This window comes from Galeopterus variegatus, unplaced genomic scaffold (genome assembly GCF_000696425.1).
Source record: "Galeopterus variegatus unplaced genomic scaffold, G_variegatus-3.0.2 Scaffold3055, whole genome shotgun sequence".
NCBI lineage: Eukaryota > Metazoa > Chordata > Mammalia > Dermoptera > Cynocephalidae > Galeopterus > Galeopterus variegatus.
In genome coordinates this window covers 130,427-149,237 of record NW_007729166.1, presented here as the reverse complement: position 1 = coordinate 149,237, position 18,811 = coordinate 130,427, and the positions used below count along the sequence as shown (strand labels likewise).

The 18,811-nt window shown below is 41.5% G+C and overlaps 1 protein-coding gene across 1 annotated transcript in view; it reads left to right on the top strand.

The window, feature by feature from the left end:
* INTS9 (integrator complex subunit 9) overlaps positions 1–18,811 on the top strand; it is a 107,163-nt gene that overhangs the window by 62,466 nt on the left and 25,886 nt on the right. The window contains exons 7-10 of the mRNA XM_008583827.1: positions 331–451; positions 1,536–1,670; positions 15,378–15,489; positions 17,919–18,099. Coding sequence (XP_008582049.1) covers positions 331–451; positions 1,536–1,670; positions 15,378–15,489; positions 17,919–18,099 — 549 coding nt within the window. The remainder of the gene's footprint in view (positions 1–330; positions 452–1,535; positions 1,671–15,377; positions 15,490–17,918; positions 18,100–18,811) is intronic.

The following is an 18,811-nucleotide window of genomic DNA, read 5'->3' as shown; positions in this document are numbered from 1 at the left end:
GCGGCGCTCCCGCCCGAGGGTTCGGATCCCACATACGGACCGGTTCCCGCTCACTGGCTGAGCGAGGCGCGGGGGCAGCACCGAGGGTTTCAGTCCCGTTGCCGGTCCCCGGTCCGGTACGGGGGCAACACTGAGGGTTGCGATCCGTTGCCGGACACGGAAAAAGACAAAAAGACAAAAAAAAAAAAAAAATGTTATAAAGGAATCTTATGAACAATCATGTGCCAGTACATTGCACAACTCAGATAAAATGGAAAAGATACTGGAAAGGAATGCTCTAGAACATGAAGAAATGTTCACCTGGTGATTGACACCGCGATGCATTTGCAGGCTGCTGCCTTCTCCTCTCAAGGACGCAGTGGAAGTGTCAACTTGGAGAAGATGCTACACAATGCAAGAGGTGAATTCTGCCCTTAGCAAAATCCAGCTGGTGGGATATTCTCAGAAAATTGTGAGTGTTAATGTCATTTTTAAGTGATTCATGAATGCTTTCAATGTATATTGTTGTTCTCTGGAAGGATCATATAGTAACCTTTTTAAAGCCATTCAATCGTTAAGAATCTTATACTAGTGCAAGGTGAAAAGACAGAGCCTCTGTCACTTTCCTCCATCCTTTCCACATTTCTGTTGGTGCTCTTTTCTAACCTTCACGTTCCCCATCACCAGCTAACATCCGATTGACCAGCATGCATTGAGTCAGGAGAAAGGCATCTCATCCTATTCACATTAGAACAATGGACACTACAGATTCTGGACAAGTGAAATAAGAAATAGAGAGGCAGTTTGGCAAGTATGACTTTTGAGCTCTGACCTAAATGATTAGGGTTCCCATTTCTGTTAACTTGTGCCCAGAGCCACTCAGTACAGAACAAACCAAGAACCTAACACCTAACCTGAAATGAAAAGGGAAAACCAAAGTAGTTGACTCTTTCATCTATTTGGTAATATATCTTCAGTCTTTTAGTAAGTGTGCTATGGAAATGGGCTGAAACCCTCAGGCAACAAGTAAAGACTGTAGAGTGTCTTTCTGTGTCTACCACATGGTTGCTGTCGTCTTTCTGTTGTGCGTTAAATTTTCTGGCTTAGGGCCGGCCCGGTGGCGCACTGCGCTAGTGCGCCGCTTGGGAAGTGCGGAGGCGCTCCCGCCAAGGGTTCGGATACCACATACAGACCGGTTCCCGCTCACTGGCTGAGCGAGGCGCGGGGGCAACACCGAGGGTTGCGATCCCGTTGCTGGTCCCGGTCCGGTACGGGGGCGACACTGAGGGTTGCGATCCGTTGCCGGACACGGAAAAAGACAAAAAAAAAAAAAATTTTTTTTTCTGGCTTACATTAAAGTAATTTGTCTTTCTCAGTGGAGAAGTCTGGCCGGTTAACTCAGTTGGCTAGAGTGTGGTGTTGGTAACACCAAGATCAGGGGTTCAGGTTGCTGTACCAGCCAGCCACCAAAAATAAATAAATAAATAAGATATTTTTGTTATTTTTCCTACAAACTTATCTGGTATGACCGCATTTTTACTGTGGTTCTTTTTTAGGAGCTTTTTGGTGCAGTCCAGGTGACTCCTCTGAGCTCTGGCTACGCCCTTGGAAGCTCCAATTGGATTATCCAGTCTCATTATGAGAAAGTGTCCTACGTCTCTGGATCCTCCTTGCTCACCACACATCCCCAGGTAATTATAAATTCTTTTTTAACAACTCAGCTTTTGGTTATTTAACACAAATTCAGAATATATCCAGAGTACTATCAGTACTATCATTTTTAAATCTTCATAGTTTTGGTTTCTACAGATATTCTTTAGGAAAGTTAGACATTTGAGTCCCAACATTTAGGATTGCAGGTTCCTCTGAAAAAATCCTGCAGCCTCTAGGATCACCTCTAGGATTCTGAGATTCCCCAGTCCTTCCAAAGACCATAGCCTGATGTGGGACACAGATGGTTATTTGTTTATTCAGCAAATATCAACTATTTAATTCTTGCCAAGGGCCAAGGGTCAAATGTCAAGCACTCACTAGATGTTGGGGATTCAGTGGTGACCAACAGGCAGAGTCTCTGCTCATGGGTCTTATGTTCAGTTAACATACGGGGAGAGGGTGGTGTGCAGAAAATAAACAAATAAATAAATGAGTGAGGTCATCGTGATCCAGGTACTGAAAACAACAAAGCAGGGTTATTTCTTTTTTTTTTTAAAAGATGACCGGTAAGGGGATCTTAACCCTTGACTTGGTGTTGTCAGCACCACGCTCAGCCAGTGAGCGAACCGGCCATCCCTATGTGGGATCCGAACCCGGGGCCTTGGTGTTATCAGCACCGCACTCTACCGAGTGAGCCACGGGCCGGCCCAGCAGGGTTATTTCTAAAGTGATGGAGACTAGATTGGATCGTCAGGGAAAGCCCCTGGGGAGATCTCATGTGAACTGAGACCTGAAGAAATGAGCGATGTGAAGCTGTGAGGGCAAAGCATTACAAAGAGATGGCAGATGAAGGTCTCCTGCGGAAGGGCACACTGGGCATGTTACAGAGCAGCGGCAGGCCACTGTGACTGAGCATGCTAAGAATAACCAGCAGTGAAGTCCAAGAGAGGAGCAGAGGCCGGGTCACATAGGGCCTTGTGGGCCAGGATGAGGACTTTTGACTTCATATAATGTGTAGAGGGAAACTATTGGAAGGTTTTAAGTTTGTCATTCATTGCCATCATATTTGGCAAGAAACTAAGTAGCTAAGTACATAAATATTCTTACGTATGTAATATTTATTCCTTTTCAGGCATTTGTAAAGAATTTCTTTCCATGTACCGGCCAGCCACCAAAAAAAAAAAAAAAGACTGTGTTGTTCATTTCACAAACCCTGGTTCTTTCCACACTTGTAAAGGGGGTGGGAGAGATTAGATAGCTGATGGATGGATGTATAGATAACTTGCGGAAATCATATCCCATTTTGTTTGTTTTTTTGTTTATTTTGACCATAACCTCAAGATTTTATTCTCTTCATAATAGAACAAAAGATAAAGCTTAGAACTGGATCACTTGGCCCTCTCCTCTTACGTCCTTCCAGTTCAAAACGCTTGCATCTCTTTTAATAGCCAGCGTTTCCTTAGATCTGCAATTGGGCTCAACACACTCAAGCCTCAGCACGATCTTTGTAGTTTTAGCCTTTTTCCAGAAAATCATCTTGGTCTGCCTACCATCGCCACTCTTTCCTGTCATATAGCTGCTTTCCCTGGGCATACAGAGAATCCTTGCTCTTCCTGTACTGTGTTACTTTGTGGGGTTGGTGTTTGCCATTTCTTACAGAAAGTCCAGTGGGTTTTAGGAACATTCACCATGTTTGCCAGAGCACTGTTGGCATAGAACGAAAGATGCTACTTATTTTTTAATTGACAAATAAAAATTGTGTATATTTATGGTGTACAACATGATGTTTTGATATATGTAGACACTGTGGAATGGCCAAATCAAGCTAATTAACATGCCATTTTAATATACGAAAAAGAATGCTGTGTCTAGAACAGTAGGATGCTTCTGAGCTGCTATTCTGCATTGTTTTTTCATACCTTCTTTTATAACTAGAGGAGACAAATTGCTATTTGTTCCAGTAGCTAACAGAATTCTGGGCCCTTCCTGCTTATTGAAATCAAAAGCCCATCACTGTCATTGTAATCTGCTTCATTGAATCAAAATCTTTTATTGGCAGCTTCTATTGTTCCTGATATATTCTTCAATAAAAGATGGAAACATGACTGCCAACTCTTTGGATTTGTATTACTTAGATCAAAGCCTTTACAGTACTAATGATGTAATTTCCAGTAAGTTATTCTTACAAGGTCCATAAATGTAATGGGAAAATAGGTCTTGGAAGTAGTCAGCAACATACCTAAGTAATTAATTTTAATTTCTAGCTGGCAGCCTGCGTTATATGTAAAAAAGAAAAAAAATAGGTTTTTATTTACCCACATGATTGGATTCCATGTTGAATTAGCAGGGATAAGAAAAGTTTGGGTTTGAAAAACTTGATAGTCTACTTCAGAGGTCAGCAAACTATGGCCTGGGGATCACATCTGTCTGCCACCTATTTTTGTAAATAATGTTTTGTTGGAATACAGCCACACCCATTTGCTTATGAACAAGGTTAGTACACACTGTAATGCCAGAGTTCTACTTTCTGTTTTCGTGGGGCGGCTGGCCTTGACCTTGGTATTATAGCACCATGCTCTAACCATCTGAGCTAACCAGCCAGCGCCCCCAGATTTTTACTTTAAAGTTAAAATTTACATGGATCCTCTCACTGGCCATCTGCCACAAAAAAAAATAAATAAAATTAAAATTTACAGAAAAATTTGCTAGCCCCTGGTCTACTTACGTGGAATCCTCACTAGCTAGGAAGAACATCATGGGCTGCTATAGCAATCTAATAAGCATAGGAGAATAAGGTTTTGGATTAACCCTGAGGCAGTAAGAATGGAGAGATGAGTTAAAGAAAACATTGGCAGCTCTTTAATTCCAAAAACATTTATTGAGTGCCCACTGCCTTCAGGGAGGGAAAAATCAAAGTCAAGAATTTCATGCCTAGGTGACATTGAGAATGGTGATAATGACACAATCCAGTTGACAAGGAATAGTTGGCAGGGAGTCGTTTGTTTCAGAAGGAGGTAGTGGGTGTGATGAATATGAATTTGGGAGAACGTTAGACAGGTGGAAGTCTGGGGCTGGCATCTGGATGTGAATACAAGTCTGGAGACAAACTGGAGAGTCATCACATTTTTTAAAGTATGTAAATAAAGGGCTGAGGGCCAAAGACTGAGCGATAGGGAACATTTACCAATAGACAGTGGAAGGAAGAAAAATAGTCTTGTGTAATAATGGTCAGAGTTAGAGGAGAATTGAGGCCATTAAAAGTACAGCATCACCTCCCAGATGGAAAGGGAAGAGCAGTGTGCTTCACTGTATTTATCTGTTGGTGATAATGTTTTCTGCAAGGAAGTATCGATTTCATCACCTCTCTTCTGACCTTTATATCTTTTATTTCTTTTTCTCATCTTATAACTGAGCTCCCTAGTTCTAGTACTTTGTTGACCAGAAGTGATAACAGTAGGCATATTTGTCTTGTACCAGATTTTGAAAGGAATGTTTGTAGTTTCTTCATTAAATAAGATTCTTAATACACATTTCTGTTTATCAACTTAAGGAGTTTCTCCTCTATTCCTAATTTTCTGAGTTTTAAAGAGTCAGATGTAGGTGTTACACCTTATCAGATGTTTTTTCTGGGCTTGAGATAATCACATGATTTCTGTTCTGTAGACCGTTACTGTGGTGGATTGCAATGTTAGCTTTTAACCATCCTTATATTCCTGGGATAAATTTTTCCTGATAACAATTTATTCTTTTTAAAATACCCTCCTGGAATCAGTTGGTCAGTGTTTTACTGAATTTTATAATAGATCTATATTCATAGCTGAAAAACAGGCCCATGCATTATTTTCTTATACTGTCTTCATTTGTTTGAGATCAAGATATATCAGTCTCATAAGATGATTTGGGAGACTTTTCCTCTTTTTCTAATGTTGGAAAAAATATGTAAGATCGGGATTATCTTTACTTGAAGTTTGGCCACATAATACCCCATACAACTGTCTGAGCCTGGGATCCCCGTTTTAGTCTTTGTCACAGTTATTGAACTATATTTTCTGGGTAAAGTTGTGCCCGAATTTTGTCGGAAGTTCATTCATTTTGCCTGTATTTACAAAATTATGAGCAGAGTGTTTACAATGCCTTTACTAGTTTAACCTTTTTGTGTAATTCTATTTTCATCCCAAATTTTATTTTCATTATCTTTTATCTTCTTGATCAGACTTGCCAGAGATTTGTCTGTATTACTGATTTTCTTTGAAGAACACGTTTTTGCTTTTGACTTTTTTTGTTGTGTTTTCATTCTTTATTCTGTCCTTTTTTTCCTTCCTTCCTTACATCTTCGTGTTTACTGTTTCTTTTAATACTTAACTCATTTGTTTCAGACTTTCTTTGCTTTCTAGTAAGTGTATTTAAAGCTATTAGTTTCTCTCTTAGTGTCATTTAACTCTGTTAAATTTTTGGTATGTAATGCCTAGTCATTCATCTCTATGTCCTTGTGTCCTTAATAATGTTCATGATTTAAATAGCCAAAAGTTATTTTACAGTATATGTTTGTTGCTAGTCCATCTAATCTGGTGAGACATAGGGTTATGGGTGACACTTTTTAAAATTTGTTATTTCTTTTTTGAGCAGCTGGTTGGTATGGGGAGCCAAACCCTTGACCTTGGTGTTATCAGCACCATGCTCTACCAAGTGAGGAACCAGCCAGCCCCTGAGATGTAGGGTTAGACCAGATTTTTTTAAGCATATGTTTCAGGATTCTATTTTTTTTTTTTTTTTGCGCATTATGATAAGAATACACTGACTTACTGAAATTTGATTAGGCTTCCTGTAAAACATAATCTGTTTTTGTAAATATTCTTCATATGTTGGAAAAGAATGTGTATTCATGACTGAGTGAAAATTTTTCTATATGTGTTTATTAATTTGACCTTTTTGTGTTATTCAAATCTTTTATATCTTTTGTATCTTTGCTTAGCTTCCAGTTTCTCAAAAGGATGTGTTATTTGTTGATTTATCTATTTCTCTCTGTAGTTTCGCCAATTATTGCTCTTTATATTTTTATGCTATATACTCGGGTCCATATGATCATTCTATTTTATTAATCAATTATCCTTTTTATCAGGATGCTTTGGTGCTTTCAAGTCAAGGGGCTTTTCCTCTTCATATGTGCCTGCTGTTTTTTTCTATTCCTTTATTTTGTTCTTTCTGTGTCTTTTTTTAGTAAATCCCTTAGATAACATAGTAAGGGATTTTTAAATTTTTTTAATTTAAAATATTTGAAAAAAAATTTTTTAATCTAGAATGTCTCTTGATTGGTGAACCTACTTATGTCTCTTGTGATGACTATTATATCAGGGCTTATTCTTCCTTTTAGAATTTTCACTGTGTCTTCAATATTCTTAAATTTTACAGTGATTTGTCTTAAATGTGTTTTGTTTTCGTGGAAGTTCTAGTATACAGATATTTACACTTCTAGATTTTCCATATCTCTTTTCTTTTATATTTCTCATCTCCTTCTTGAAGCCTCCTGAAAAAATCTTCTGGTTCATGAATTCATTCTTTGGCTGTATCCATACTGCTCGTCAACCTATGTACCGAATTCTTCATTTCAACTGCTATATTTTCATACACAATTTTTCCAAATGTTTCTACTACTCATTTTTATCTCCCTCTTTGTATTTTGTAGGCATTTTTAACTCATACTGGTCTCTCTGGTTCATTAATTCTCCACGTGGGATCAGTTTTTAGCTTCTTGTGTTTAATGGATGTTGCATTCCTTGGTGGAGTTGTTTGATTCCCTCAGGGAAATCCTCTTGTACCTCTGCTCTAGATACCACTATTTCCCAGAACTTGTCTCCCTGACTTGTTACCAGCCTCTCTTGTGGTGTAAAGGAACAAGCAGGGAGCAATAGACCTGCCAGCACCTTCTGTGAGTGCTCCTCCCACTGTTCTGGCACTTTCTTCCTTGCAGTATGTTGGAGCAGGCCACAATCTGCCACCGGTGGTGTGGAGGAAAGAAAAGAGAGAGAGTTCCTACCTCTACTCCACCCATGTGCCACGGGCACTGCTGCCATTGTTCCCATTCCAGGGCCATGGTCTCCCCAGGAATTATCCCAGTTTTGGAGGGAGTTTTTCTGCAGCTGGCTGGTAGGGGAACCAAACCCTTGCCCTGGGTATTACAGGACCACGCTGTAACCGGCGGAGCTAACTGGCCAGCCCCCATTGGGTTCAGTTTCTCACATTTGTCAGTCGCCCTTCTGTGCTCTCACTCTCAGATTAGGTTCTAGGAAGTGCCCGTCGCTGTGTTCACGCACAATCTTGTCAGGAGCCATAATGGAGTTTTTGTTTTGAAATAATATTATTCCATTATATTGATGATTAGAAAATGTGTATTTCTGGTAGTAATTTTGGAAAGTACAAAAATCTCAGAGAAAAAAATAAAAATTGTCCTAATCTTAAGAGGTAATTCGCAGCCTGCTTTTCTGCTCTTTCTGACAAATGAGATGGTGATTTTTCCTTAGGTCATCAAGTATCCCACCACATGGTATTTAATGTTTGCCTGGTATTCCATTATGTGGGTACACCATGAAGTATTTAACTGTTTTCCTCACCGTATTAGTCTGTTTTTGTTGCTTATAACAAAATACATGGAACTGGATAATTTGTAAGAAAATGAAATTTATTGCTTACAGTTTTTGAGGCTGGGAAGTCCAAAGTCCAGGGAACACATCTGGTGAGGGTCTTAGTGGTGGCAACAGTGACCCAGGGGTCTCACATGGCAGAAAATGGCAGAGCAGAGAGAGATTAACCTCTTCACGTGCTCTCCATTTAAAGCCCTCAGAACCACACCCATGACCACCATTATTAATCCATTCACTAGGCATGGTCCTGCAACCTAATCACCTCTTTGAGGCCCCACCTTTCAGCTACTGTAATAGGATTTCCTGCCCTCAACAGTTACAGTGAGGAGTAAGCCTCAGTGAGGTTGGGAGGGCATCCAAACTTCAGCACTCACTGTTGGACATTTAAATTATTTCAAACTTTTTCTTCTGAAAAACATTTACTCTAAACAGTCATGCAATCTGCCGAAAAAGAGGGCACAGGACACATTTTAAAACAGTAACACTAATACAACAAGACAAGCCGTACCCATTGGAAAGGTCCCATAAATGCATTGGAAGTATAACTAGTGAGCACTTTTGATAATTAGAGCTAAAGCCTTTCTGCCCTTGGAAATAAAATTAATGGGTTGGTTTGTGGCTTGCGGATTTGTATTCAGATACTAACTTTTGTATCATTATAGTTTGAAAAGGCAACTTAATGCTTGTATTATTTCAATAGCTTCCTCACTGTTCTGCCTTACTTCAGGGGTAGGGCTTGAGTTTTAGATGTGAAAATCCCCAGCATAGTATTGCAAAAGCTACGTATGTACCTGGACATGGGGACATTTGGTTAGTTTTAGAAACTGATCTAGTATGTGATACTGATATCTTTACAAGGTTAAGATTTGAAGTACGGAAAATTGTGGAGCATGGTAGATTTTGTTGTTACCATTGGTAGCATTTTTTTTGGTTTGGGTTTGGGTTTGGTTTGTTTTTTGTTTTGATCTTTTCTCATCCCTCTTGTGACCACAAGAGACCTGGAAAGGTATCTATCCCACCCTTCCTGCTCTCACCTGAGGCCTGAAGCTCTTCATACCTTGGTCTCTGGCCTGGAACAGATTTGGGAGACCAAGCTCAGCCAAGTCAATAAGCTGTTTTCTTCCCATTTATCTTTTGGCCTTGAGGCTAAGACAGGTGGTTCTCTGGTTTATAAGGCCAGTGGTGGCTCTAAGGGAGGAGGAGAGATGATGTGAGAGCGTGGGCACAGTTCCACGTGGGCACTGAAACTGAACGTGAACCTGAAAGCCCTGTGGTGAGAATCCAATGAGAACTACTCCACCAAAATAATAATAAAACATGTATATCCACCTGTACAAGTCTGCATTTATTTCCTGGAGACCATGAGTTTTTAGAGTCCTCAGAAGCCTGTTATTATTTATCAGGTTAAGAATCTCTGGCTTAGAACTTTGGAAATCATTTTTTTTTAAATAAAATAAATAGACATTTTCTACCAATCAATTTGCTTAAGTCTGTGATGTTTTATTCCCGTAGCTTCACTGTGGGAATTTCTTCTTTCCCAAAGGGTTGGAAGGTGCTGGTACCTCGGCCACGAGAAGGTCTACTAGTGCTGATGCATTTCCTCCACCTCCCCGTCCTGATCCTTCTCCCTTGGAGTTCAGGGGGATGCTCATATTGATTTGTTTCCTTGAGGTCTTAAAGACCTCAAGTAATAAATGTAGTAAAGGAAATCTGTTAAATTTGGATTCTTTTTTAAACTTAAAGGCAGTTGCTGGATAGGTTGTTTTTTGTTTGCTTGTTTTGGCTTTGGTTTTTTTTCCATGCTGTTTTCTTACCTCAGAATCTCCCCAAATGTTTCATTGTTTATGTAGTACTTTGCTCTGATCTGGAAGCTCTACAGTAAAAGTTGACCCTAATATATGTGGGGGTAGTGGGGAGCTGAGCTGCAGGTGTCTGTGGGTAGATTGGAGAGCTGGGCTCTGGAGGCAGGTCCTGTGGAGCAAGGACAGGGAAGCTGGTCAGCTTGCTGGACCCCACCCATTTCTTCCACACTTGCGGTCTTCTCGTCGGACTGTACTGCTTCTCTCTGCCGAATGTGTCCTTCTCTCAAAAATAATGTGCTCTGCTTACGTGCATTCATTCATTTACTCACTCATCCCCTCAGTAGACAGTGGTATTTCCGAAACCCCCACTTTGGGCGGTCAAGCATTCTAGGTTATAAGGGAAACTTAGATGGGTAGTTAGGACATTTGCACAAGTTATGATAGGGGAAGAAGAGGTGTGCATACAGGACTTTTCTCCAGGGTGCAGTGATCAATACTATGAGATTAGAAGTCCACGTCTGATCTGACAGGTGCTGTGGGACCCAGAAGGAGGGTGCCTCACTTCTAGCTAGGGAACTGGGGAGACCTCACAGAGGAGTAGGGTTTGGATAGGCCTTAGAGGGCTGAGTCTGGTGTTGCACTTCAGGACCCTAAGTGTATGTCTTCCCTTCTCTCATCAACAAATCATGGGTCTTTGAGTCATTAACTTTTTAACTGATTTCTTCTTTTCTGCCTTTAAGCAAATCTGAGGGTTTTAATATGGAGGAGGGCCTTCAGATTATTCTGCCTCATCACCTGACAGCCGTTTTTTCTCCCTTGTACCCGTGATGAGATTTCTCCTGTACACTTGTTAATGCGGCCTTGCACATCCAGCTCTGTCCTTGTTTTGCCTCAGGGACCTGGTTTCACGTTCAGAGAGTGAGGGCACTGTCTCTCCAGTTCTGCAGTGATGAGCTTCTGGCCAGACTTCCACCTTTTCTGTTCTTCACAGCATCCCACAGCTGCCTGGGCGCTGCTGACCGTATCCTGCTAAGGTTCTCTGCAGTCCCGGCCCTGGAACTGTTCTGTTGCATTGTTTTCCTCATACTGCTCTACTTGGTCCTTTGCCATAGGATGGGTGAGGGCACCACGGAGTTGTCTTCCCGCCGCCTCCTTGCTACAGATGGGGGCCTCCTCACTGCGCCACATCCCCCTCTCTTCTCTCTCCTCTCTATTCCTCTTCCATGTACTCGTGGCGTCCCCCAGTCTCAGTCCTAGACCCACTTTTCTTCTACCACTACCTAAACTGGCATCTCTGCGGATGCTTCTGTGAAGGTGCCCACAGGTGTCCGTGTGCATCGTGCTCCATTGTTCCATCTTTCCCTCTCAGAACAAAGCCATTTAGCTACTCCAGACATGTGCAGCTTGCCAACACTGGGCTAGTATTACCTCCACAGTCTTTTAAACCATTGAAGTTTCCAAACTTCCCTTCAACTGCAGGTCTGACTTCACATTTTGCAGTCGTCCTCAAGACTTTTTCCCTCTTTACAGTCCTTTGTGTCCAGTCCATTCCCAGGTGTCTGTTCTCTGTGCTTCGAGCACCTTGTAGAACTGCTTCTCTCACCTCCTCATCCACCACGAAGCTGCAATTTTCTCCTTTATGTCTGGGCTGCTGGAGGGGCCTGAAAAGTGTTCTCCCTCTGTCTGGTCTCATTGGCTCCTCTGTTGTCCCCTGTAATCGTTGTTAGCACAGTGCTGTTCCCCTGCACCACGCTGCCCACTCCTCTTTGTCTACCCTGTCAGTCTGCGTGATTTTGACTTTGTTGTTCCTTTACCAATTATACTTTGTCTCTTTTTACTAATCTCTTTTTTCAGTCCCACAGTCAACACTCCATTTGCACCAAGTGAATCCATTCAGCAGCTTCTGGCGGCCTTCCCCTGCCCCTTTCCTCAACCCCCTCCACAGCTGACATGCTCATCCTCCCCTTCCTGACTTCCAGTGTACTGTTTCCCTGCAAGCGATGCTCACACAGTTGCTACTAGACCGTGTTCTTTTCATGTATTCAGTTATTTAGCAAATGTTTAGTACTGGCTGCATGCCAGGCCTTTTGCTAGGCAACAGGGATACAGAGTCCTTGCTCTCAGGGAGCGTGATAGTCTTGTGGGGACACAGACAATTAACAGGCAGTTACTATGCAGTGTTATTAGTGCTGAGATAGAGAGTATTGGATGCCCTGGGGCACTTGTAGGAGGGACATCCTGTGGAGGGGAGGGAATAGGTGTCATGGAGATGTCCAAAAGCAGTGAGTGACCTGGGTTGTCTTAAATTGAGTCTTAAATTTCTTAGCCAAAGAAGGAAAGAAAAGTAGAACCAAACTTCTGCCAAAAACCAAATATTACTGACCTCACCTGACCTGGTGCAGCTCTCTAGCCTGCATTCCTCTTGGCATTTATATTCTCAGTGCAAATGCTTAAAATTCGCATTATATTTCTATGGCTTCTTGAAAAATCCTTTTTTTTTTTTTTTTTTGTCTTTTGTCTTTTTCTGTGTCCGGCAACGGATCGCAACCCTCAGTGTTGCCCCCGTACCGGACCGGGGACCGGCAACGGGATCGCAACCCTCGGTGTTGCTCCCGCGCCTCTCTCAGCCAGTGAGCGGGAACCGGTCTGTATGTGGGATCCGAACCCTTGGGCGGGAACACCGCCGCGCTTCCCAAGCGGCGCACTTATCCAGTGCGCCGCACTTATCCAGTGCGCCACTGGGCCGGCCCCGAAAAATCCTTTTTTTTTAATTATTCACAAATGTTTTCTCTTTAACTAGATTATAAGCTTCGAGGGCCTAGGGACTAGCTCTTCTTTTTCCCATCCCTTGTGCAACGTGTTCCATAAAAATCACCCTTCAGAGGACCAACACAGTGGCCACAGCATTCTGGGGCTTAGGGTTTTTCAAAATTTTCTTCTATAAGCTTGTTTGTGACTGTCAACTTTGTAAGGTGTTTTTGTTTGATACTTGGACAAGATGGATTTTTCTTTGTGTGTGTTTGAACAAAATGTTCCCATTTGAAGCACTCAGTGCGTAGCTACCGACACCAGCAGTATATACGTTTGCCCTTTGGTGGTGGAATGGAGATGTTTGAGGTGTCTGCTTGGATTGGAGAGTGTCACTTAAAAGCCTTTTAAGCCTGCTTCATTATAGTAGCCCTGGGAATCAATAAGAAATGTCTCTGAGTTATAGGGCTAAAATTACAAACATTCAGTCCTACCTGGTCATGACACATCTTATAACTGTTCCAGCTAAGCAGTATTCATATTGTAGCACTGTCTCTGTTTGTAGGCATTTAATTTTCAAAGGAGAAAGATGCTGATGGCTGAGGTTCAGAGATAATGTCTTCAGGGCCGTTTGCTCCCTATGATATATTTTCATCTGGATCCTTAGTTCTTAACCTTTTGAGGATCATGGCCCCATATGGCAACCCACTTAAATCTATAGAAGAATGTTCATAGGCACACATAGAATTATGTATACCAGGTGTCTACAAAAAATAATAATAATAATTGTATATACTTTTTTACGGGGTCTCTGGGTCCTCTAAAGCCCCAAGCCCCATCAACCCTGGGGATTATTACTGGCTCATTCTAACAAGGTCCTTATAAAGTTGTTGCCATTTTTAGCTAAATATGCTACCCCAGTGATGCTTTCTCCCTCTTGTCGCCATTCCAGTTTTCTTCCAGTTGATGCGTGCACACAGGAAACAGTCCCAGGTTCATCACATGTGTGCTCCTTGCTTCTGTGGGAACAGTGAATGTGTGTGTATTTGCTGGAGAAGGACAAATAGATGGTTGTGCCCAAGCAGGGGAGAAGCTCTTCCCTGCATTGGTGCATTTCTGTGCACAAAAGGAACTCGCAGCTATTCACATGTACTTCTTGTCTTCACCACCAGAATTTTTCTGTGTCCATATGAAAGAAATCTTATTCAGGTTTAGAGCAGCTTATCACATATGACCACAGTCATGTTATTTGAAACACAAGGAAATCCATGTGTCCATGCTTACATAAAATGCTAAAGATTTAAAATACTTCAGAAGGCATATACACTCAGAGACAGCAGTCCAGATGGTGGGACTTTGCTGTTGTACTCTCTGTAATTCTGTTTCTTTACTGGGTGGAAGAGAGAAACGAGGGATAAAACTTCTTAGTAAGCTGTGTTACCGTCTTTTTTTCCTAACCTTCCAGTGAATTATTTTAAATGGAAGTGATAAAAGGGTGTGTCGCAAAATGAAAACATTTGTGAGCTCTCCAACACCTCAATCCATGGACCTTCATTTTTCTGATGTCGTTGTGATTTATTTATAAAAGGTAGTTAGTTTTTTTTAAAATGCTCTGAAAACAATAAAACAATAAAAATTAAATTCAGATTATGCCAGATAAAAATAAAAACACAGCATCCTGAGGATCACATGGTAGTAACCACAAATCCATATGACTTCATGGCTCACAGGAAGATCATGTAGGTTAGCTCCTGAAACTCATAGAAATTTTCTAGGAGATGGGTCAAGAAATAGCCTGTTTTTTGGGAAACCCAGTTCAGAGCCTTGACCAAGGTCACAGGGCTAGTCATGGAATTGGAAGTAGTCTTAGGTTTCTGATTCCTAATCCAGTGTTTTTTCTGGCTCCTTTGCCACTGGGACTTAGCATAAATCATCTCGCCTCTGTGAATCCCAACTTCTATATTTCCACAACATACGCTTATTTCCCGTACTTCACAATCAAATTATAGAATTCAGTGGTTTTCAAAGTATGATTATCCAGCCAGCAACAGGAGTGTGTCCTGGGAACTTGTTAGAAATGCACATTCTCAGGCCCTGCCTCAGATGTTAATCAGAAACCCTGGGAGTTAGACCAACAACAGTCCATGTTTTCACAAACCCTCCAGGCGATTCCAGTGCAGACCACTGATGATATGTGTGAGATGGTATTTGGAAAAGAGTAAAGCATTATAGAAATAGGAGGTACTTTGTTTTAATTGAGGTAAAATGTATATACAGTGAAACACAACGATCTACTGTGAATTTCGATATGATGCATTCACCACCCCAGTCAGGATACAGAACTTGCTCATCAATCCATAAAGTTCCCTCGTGCCTCCTCCCGACCCTACCCCTTAGGCAACCGCTGTCAGTGAGTGACTTCATTAGCAGAGGTAAGAGGACCATGAGAAGGGTGGACATAGAAGGAGCAATGTCTGTGTCCTCTTGTTCCTTTACTACTTGTAGATAACCATGCTTAGCAATTCAAAAAGAAATGTTCTTGGTGGTTGTTTTTCAGCCCATGGACCAAGCTTCCCTCAAAAACAGCGATGTTCTCATTCTGACAGGCCTCACCCAGATTCCCACCGCAAACCCAGATGGCATGGTAGGAGAGTTCTGCAGCAACCTCGGTACGTAGCTATCTCAAGTTTCAAAGTCGATGGCATGTCTTGAACTTCTTTTTTGATACGTTGCTTCCGTGGTATTCTTTGCCCCTTCTGTTCACCTTCACACCCTCTGGCACCCCTTTTAAGGCCTCCCAACCCCCATGTACTTGTACCCTTTCTGCCCATCCTTCAAAGCCTACTGGTGTTTGCCCCTTCTGTTCACCTTCACACCCTCTGGCACCCCTTTTAAGGCCTCCCAACCCCCATTTACTTGTACCCTTTCTGCCCATCCTTCAAAGCCTACTGGTGTCAATAAGAACAGTTCTAAAGCAGCTTAAATCTGAAGGTGTGGTGAGAATGGTTGTTAAAATGGTAAATCAGAATTTTAACACCTTAAAAAACAAATACTCAGCATTCTCCCACAGACCATTTTTATGTAACCCCCTTGCTTTTTGGTAGGATTTGGTGGGGGAAGGAGTCCTTACAGGATAGCAGTTGTCAAAGGAGAGAAGAATCACATCTTTGCTTTCCAGATAATAGCACGGAAAAGACTGTTACACCTTAAATTCACAGTAGAGGTGTGGTGGACAGGTGTATTTTTTTCCCACTAATATTTGGTTGGTTTTATTTTTTTTCCTTTTGGGGAAAGTCTAAATTGAGAGACTTGCAGAGTGTTTTCTGCCTAGAAAAAAATTATTCTCTTTTGGATATAATTGTCAATAAAATCTAGAAATCCTGCCTGCCTTTTAGAAAAATAGGTTGATGACTGTTTTAGTCAGTTCAGGCTTCTGTAACAAAATACCATAGACTGAGTGACTTAAACAGCAGACATTTATTTCTCACGATTCTGGAAAGTGGGAAGTCTGAGGTCAGGATGCTGGCACAGTCATTCCTGGTGAAGGCCCTCTTCCTCAGCCACCGTCTTGCTGTGTCCACACAGGGAGAAGAGAGGAGGCTCTTGTGTGTCTTCCTCTTCTTACAAGGCTACTAATCCCATTGGGGGCTCCACCCTCATAACTCCATCTGAACCTAATCAGCTCCTAAAGTCCTACCTCTTGCTATCATCACATTGGGGGTGAGGGCTACAACATAGGAATTTGGGGAAGGGGGAGGGGACACAAACATTCAGTTCATAGTAGTTACCAAAGAGGATTTAATGAGCTCAGACTCTCCACCTCTGACAACTTTAAGTGATATTACCTCTGCTGTAGGAAAAATAAATGGTCATCTTCTCATGTTTACATAGAAGGCACTGTCCTTTGAAATTTCACTTATCTATGTTATTAATCATAGTCTGTCTTTAGTTCTTTGCTGATATTAAGCCAAAAGTAGTTTATTCTTGGAGAAATTATTGGACTAGTGTCGTATAGTCTTTGGTTTGTATGTTTGTTTACAATCTAGAATCACAGGCTCAGAGAACTTTAGGTTTGAAAGGAAATTTACATCTAATCCACTATATCTCAAAGTGGGATCCACTAACCACCCGCCTCAAGATCAGTGCGAACACTTACTGAAAATGGAAATTTGGGGACCCTTCCACAGGCTAGTAAGTCAGAATCTCTGGGGAGAGGAGAGATTCAAAAGAAAAGTTGCATTTTCAGTGTGTTCCCTGGCAATTTTCACACAAACTAAAGCTTGGCAATCACTGACCCCACTCATTCCTCTCATATAACCAATGAGGAAACAGAGCCCAGCAAGGATGTAGTGGCTTACGTGTGGTCCTGTCGCTTGGGACAAAGGCAAGATAGAGCCAGGCTCAGCTAGGTGGACCTGTGTAGCAGAGCTGGGAACAGAGGCGGCTAGGAGGCTTCAAAGACTCCAGGTCGTGTACCCAGAAGCCACTTGTGTCAATTTGTTTTGGAAACTAAGTGAAAAACACACTTGAGTAGGCACTTTCTTTTTTTAAGCCAGGATTATTATAATCCAGTATGATTATAACTCGTAAATTTCAATTCCTCATTTGATAACTTATTTTAAGTATTTAAACTATGGAGAATTTTCTTACAGACAAACATTAATGAAAGAAAATGCCACTAAAATGAGTCAAGCAGAAAAACTTGGCCTGTTTCCTTATAGGTTGGTCAGCCGTGGTCAGAGACTGAACAGAGACAGATGCAGCAAATTTCTGAGCAGGATCTAAAACGAGGAGGAGCTTAGGGGTTCTGTCCTGCAGCTCAGCTGCCATTGGCCACCTTTAAAACCCAAACCCTTAATTGCACACTCTATTCCCAGGGACTTAGACTAGACAGTGATAAAAAAAATCAGCAGTTGGCCTCTAGACTCCCCTACTTTGGTGCTATTCTTCAAGAGAAGCAGATTATTACACAGTGAGTGAATTGTAAGAGCAGAGGTAGGAAAACAGTAGAAGTGCAGATGTTATTTTAAAAGTTACATTCTACCTTCATAATACTCTTCTTTCAATACTGCTGTTCTCCTGACTTTAACTCTCCCAGCTCTGACAGTCCGGAATGGAGGAAACGTGCTGGTGCCCTGCTACCCTTCTGGAGTGATCTATGACCTCCTGGAGTGCCTGTACCAGTACATTGATTCCGCTGGCCTCTCCAATGTCCCTTTCTACTTCATCTCCCCCGTGGCTAACAGTTCACTCGAGTTCTCCCAGATCTTTGCCGAGTGGTATGTCAGTGTTCTTCTCCATGCATTCTCTCCAATTCCGTACATCCCAGCAGTAAGAATAAAAATAATACTGTTTTTTCTCACATTGTTATGAAACTTACATTTTTATTGTTTTTCTTTGTCTGTGATGAGAACATCGTATTGCTGAAAGCCGGATCTGTTGTACTGCTGGAGTTTAGAAGACTAGTTGTCAAGGAAGGCAGGATGAAGGGCAAAAACTCAGCTCGACTAGCACTTTCAAAATCAGAATGTTAACAGAAATGCTGTGTACTTGCCTGCTCTCGTGCCACCCTCTGCCTGTCACAAAGTGAACTGACGTTCTGAAAGTTAAAAAAAAAATTTCAAGCTCATGATGCCTGAAATATGTAATACCAAATCTGATAAGAAAACTAGATTTTTTTTTTCATTTCAATAGCATGATGTTTGACAAAATTGTACTTTATTACAGCAGGAAATTGTTTGATCAAATCCTACGATCTGGAAATTATTGAACAATATGAAGTCAGTGAACTTTTTAGGATTATTTAGATATATGTTTGGACAAAAAAAGGGGGGCGGATAGATTAACATAATTTTTATAGTGCAACTAGTAGTGCCTTAGTATGGTGATTCCAGATGTTCAGAGGCTATGACACATGCTGTTGGATGTGTTCAATCCCTGTTAGTAGTGTGGTAGCCAAATGGGCACAGCATTTTCTAAATTTTTAATTAA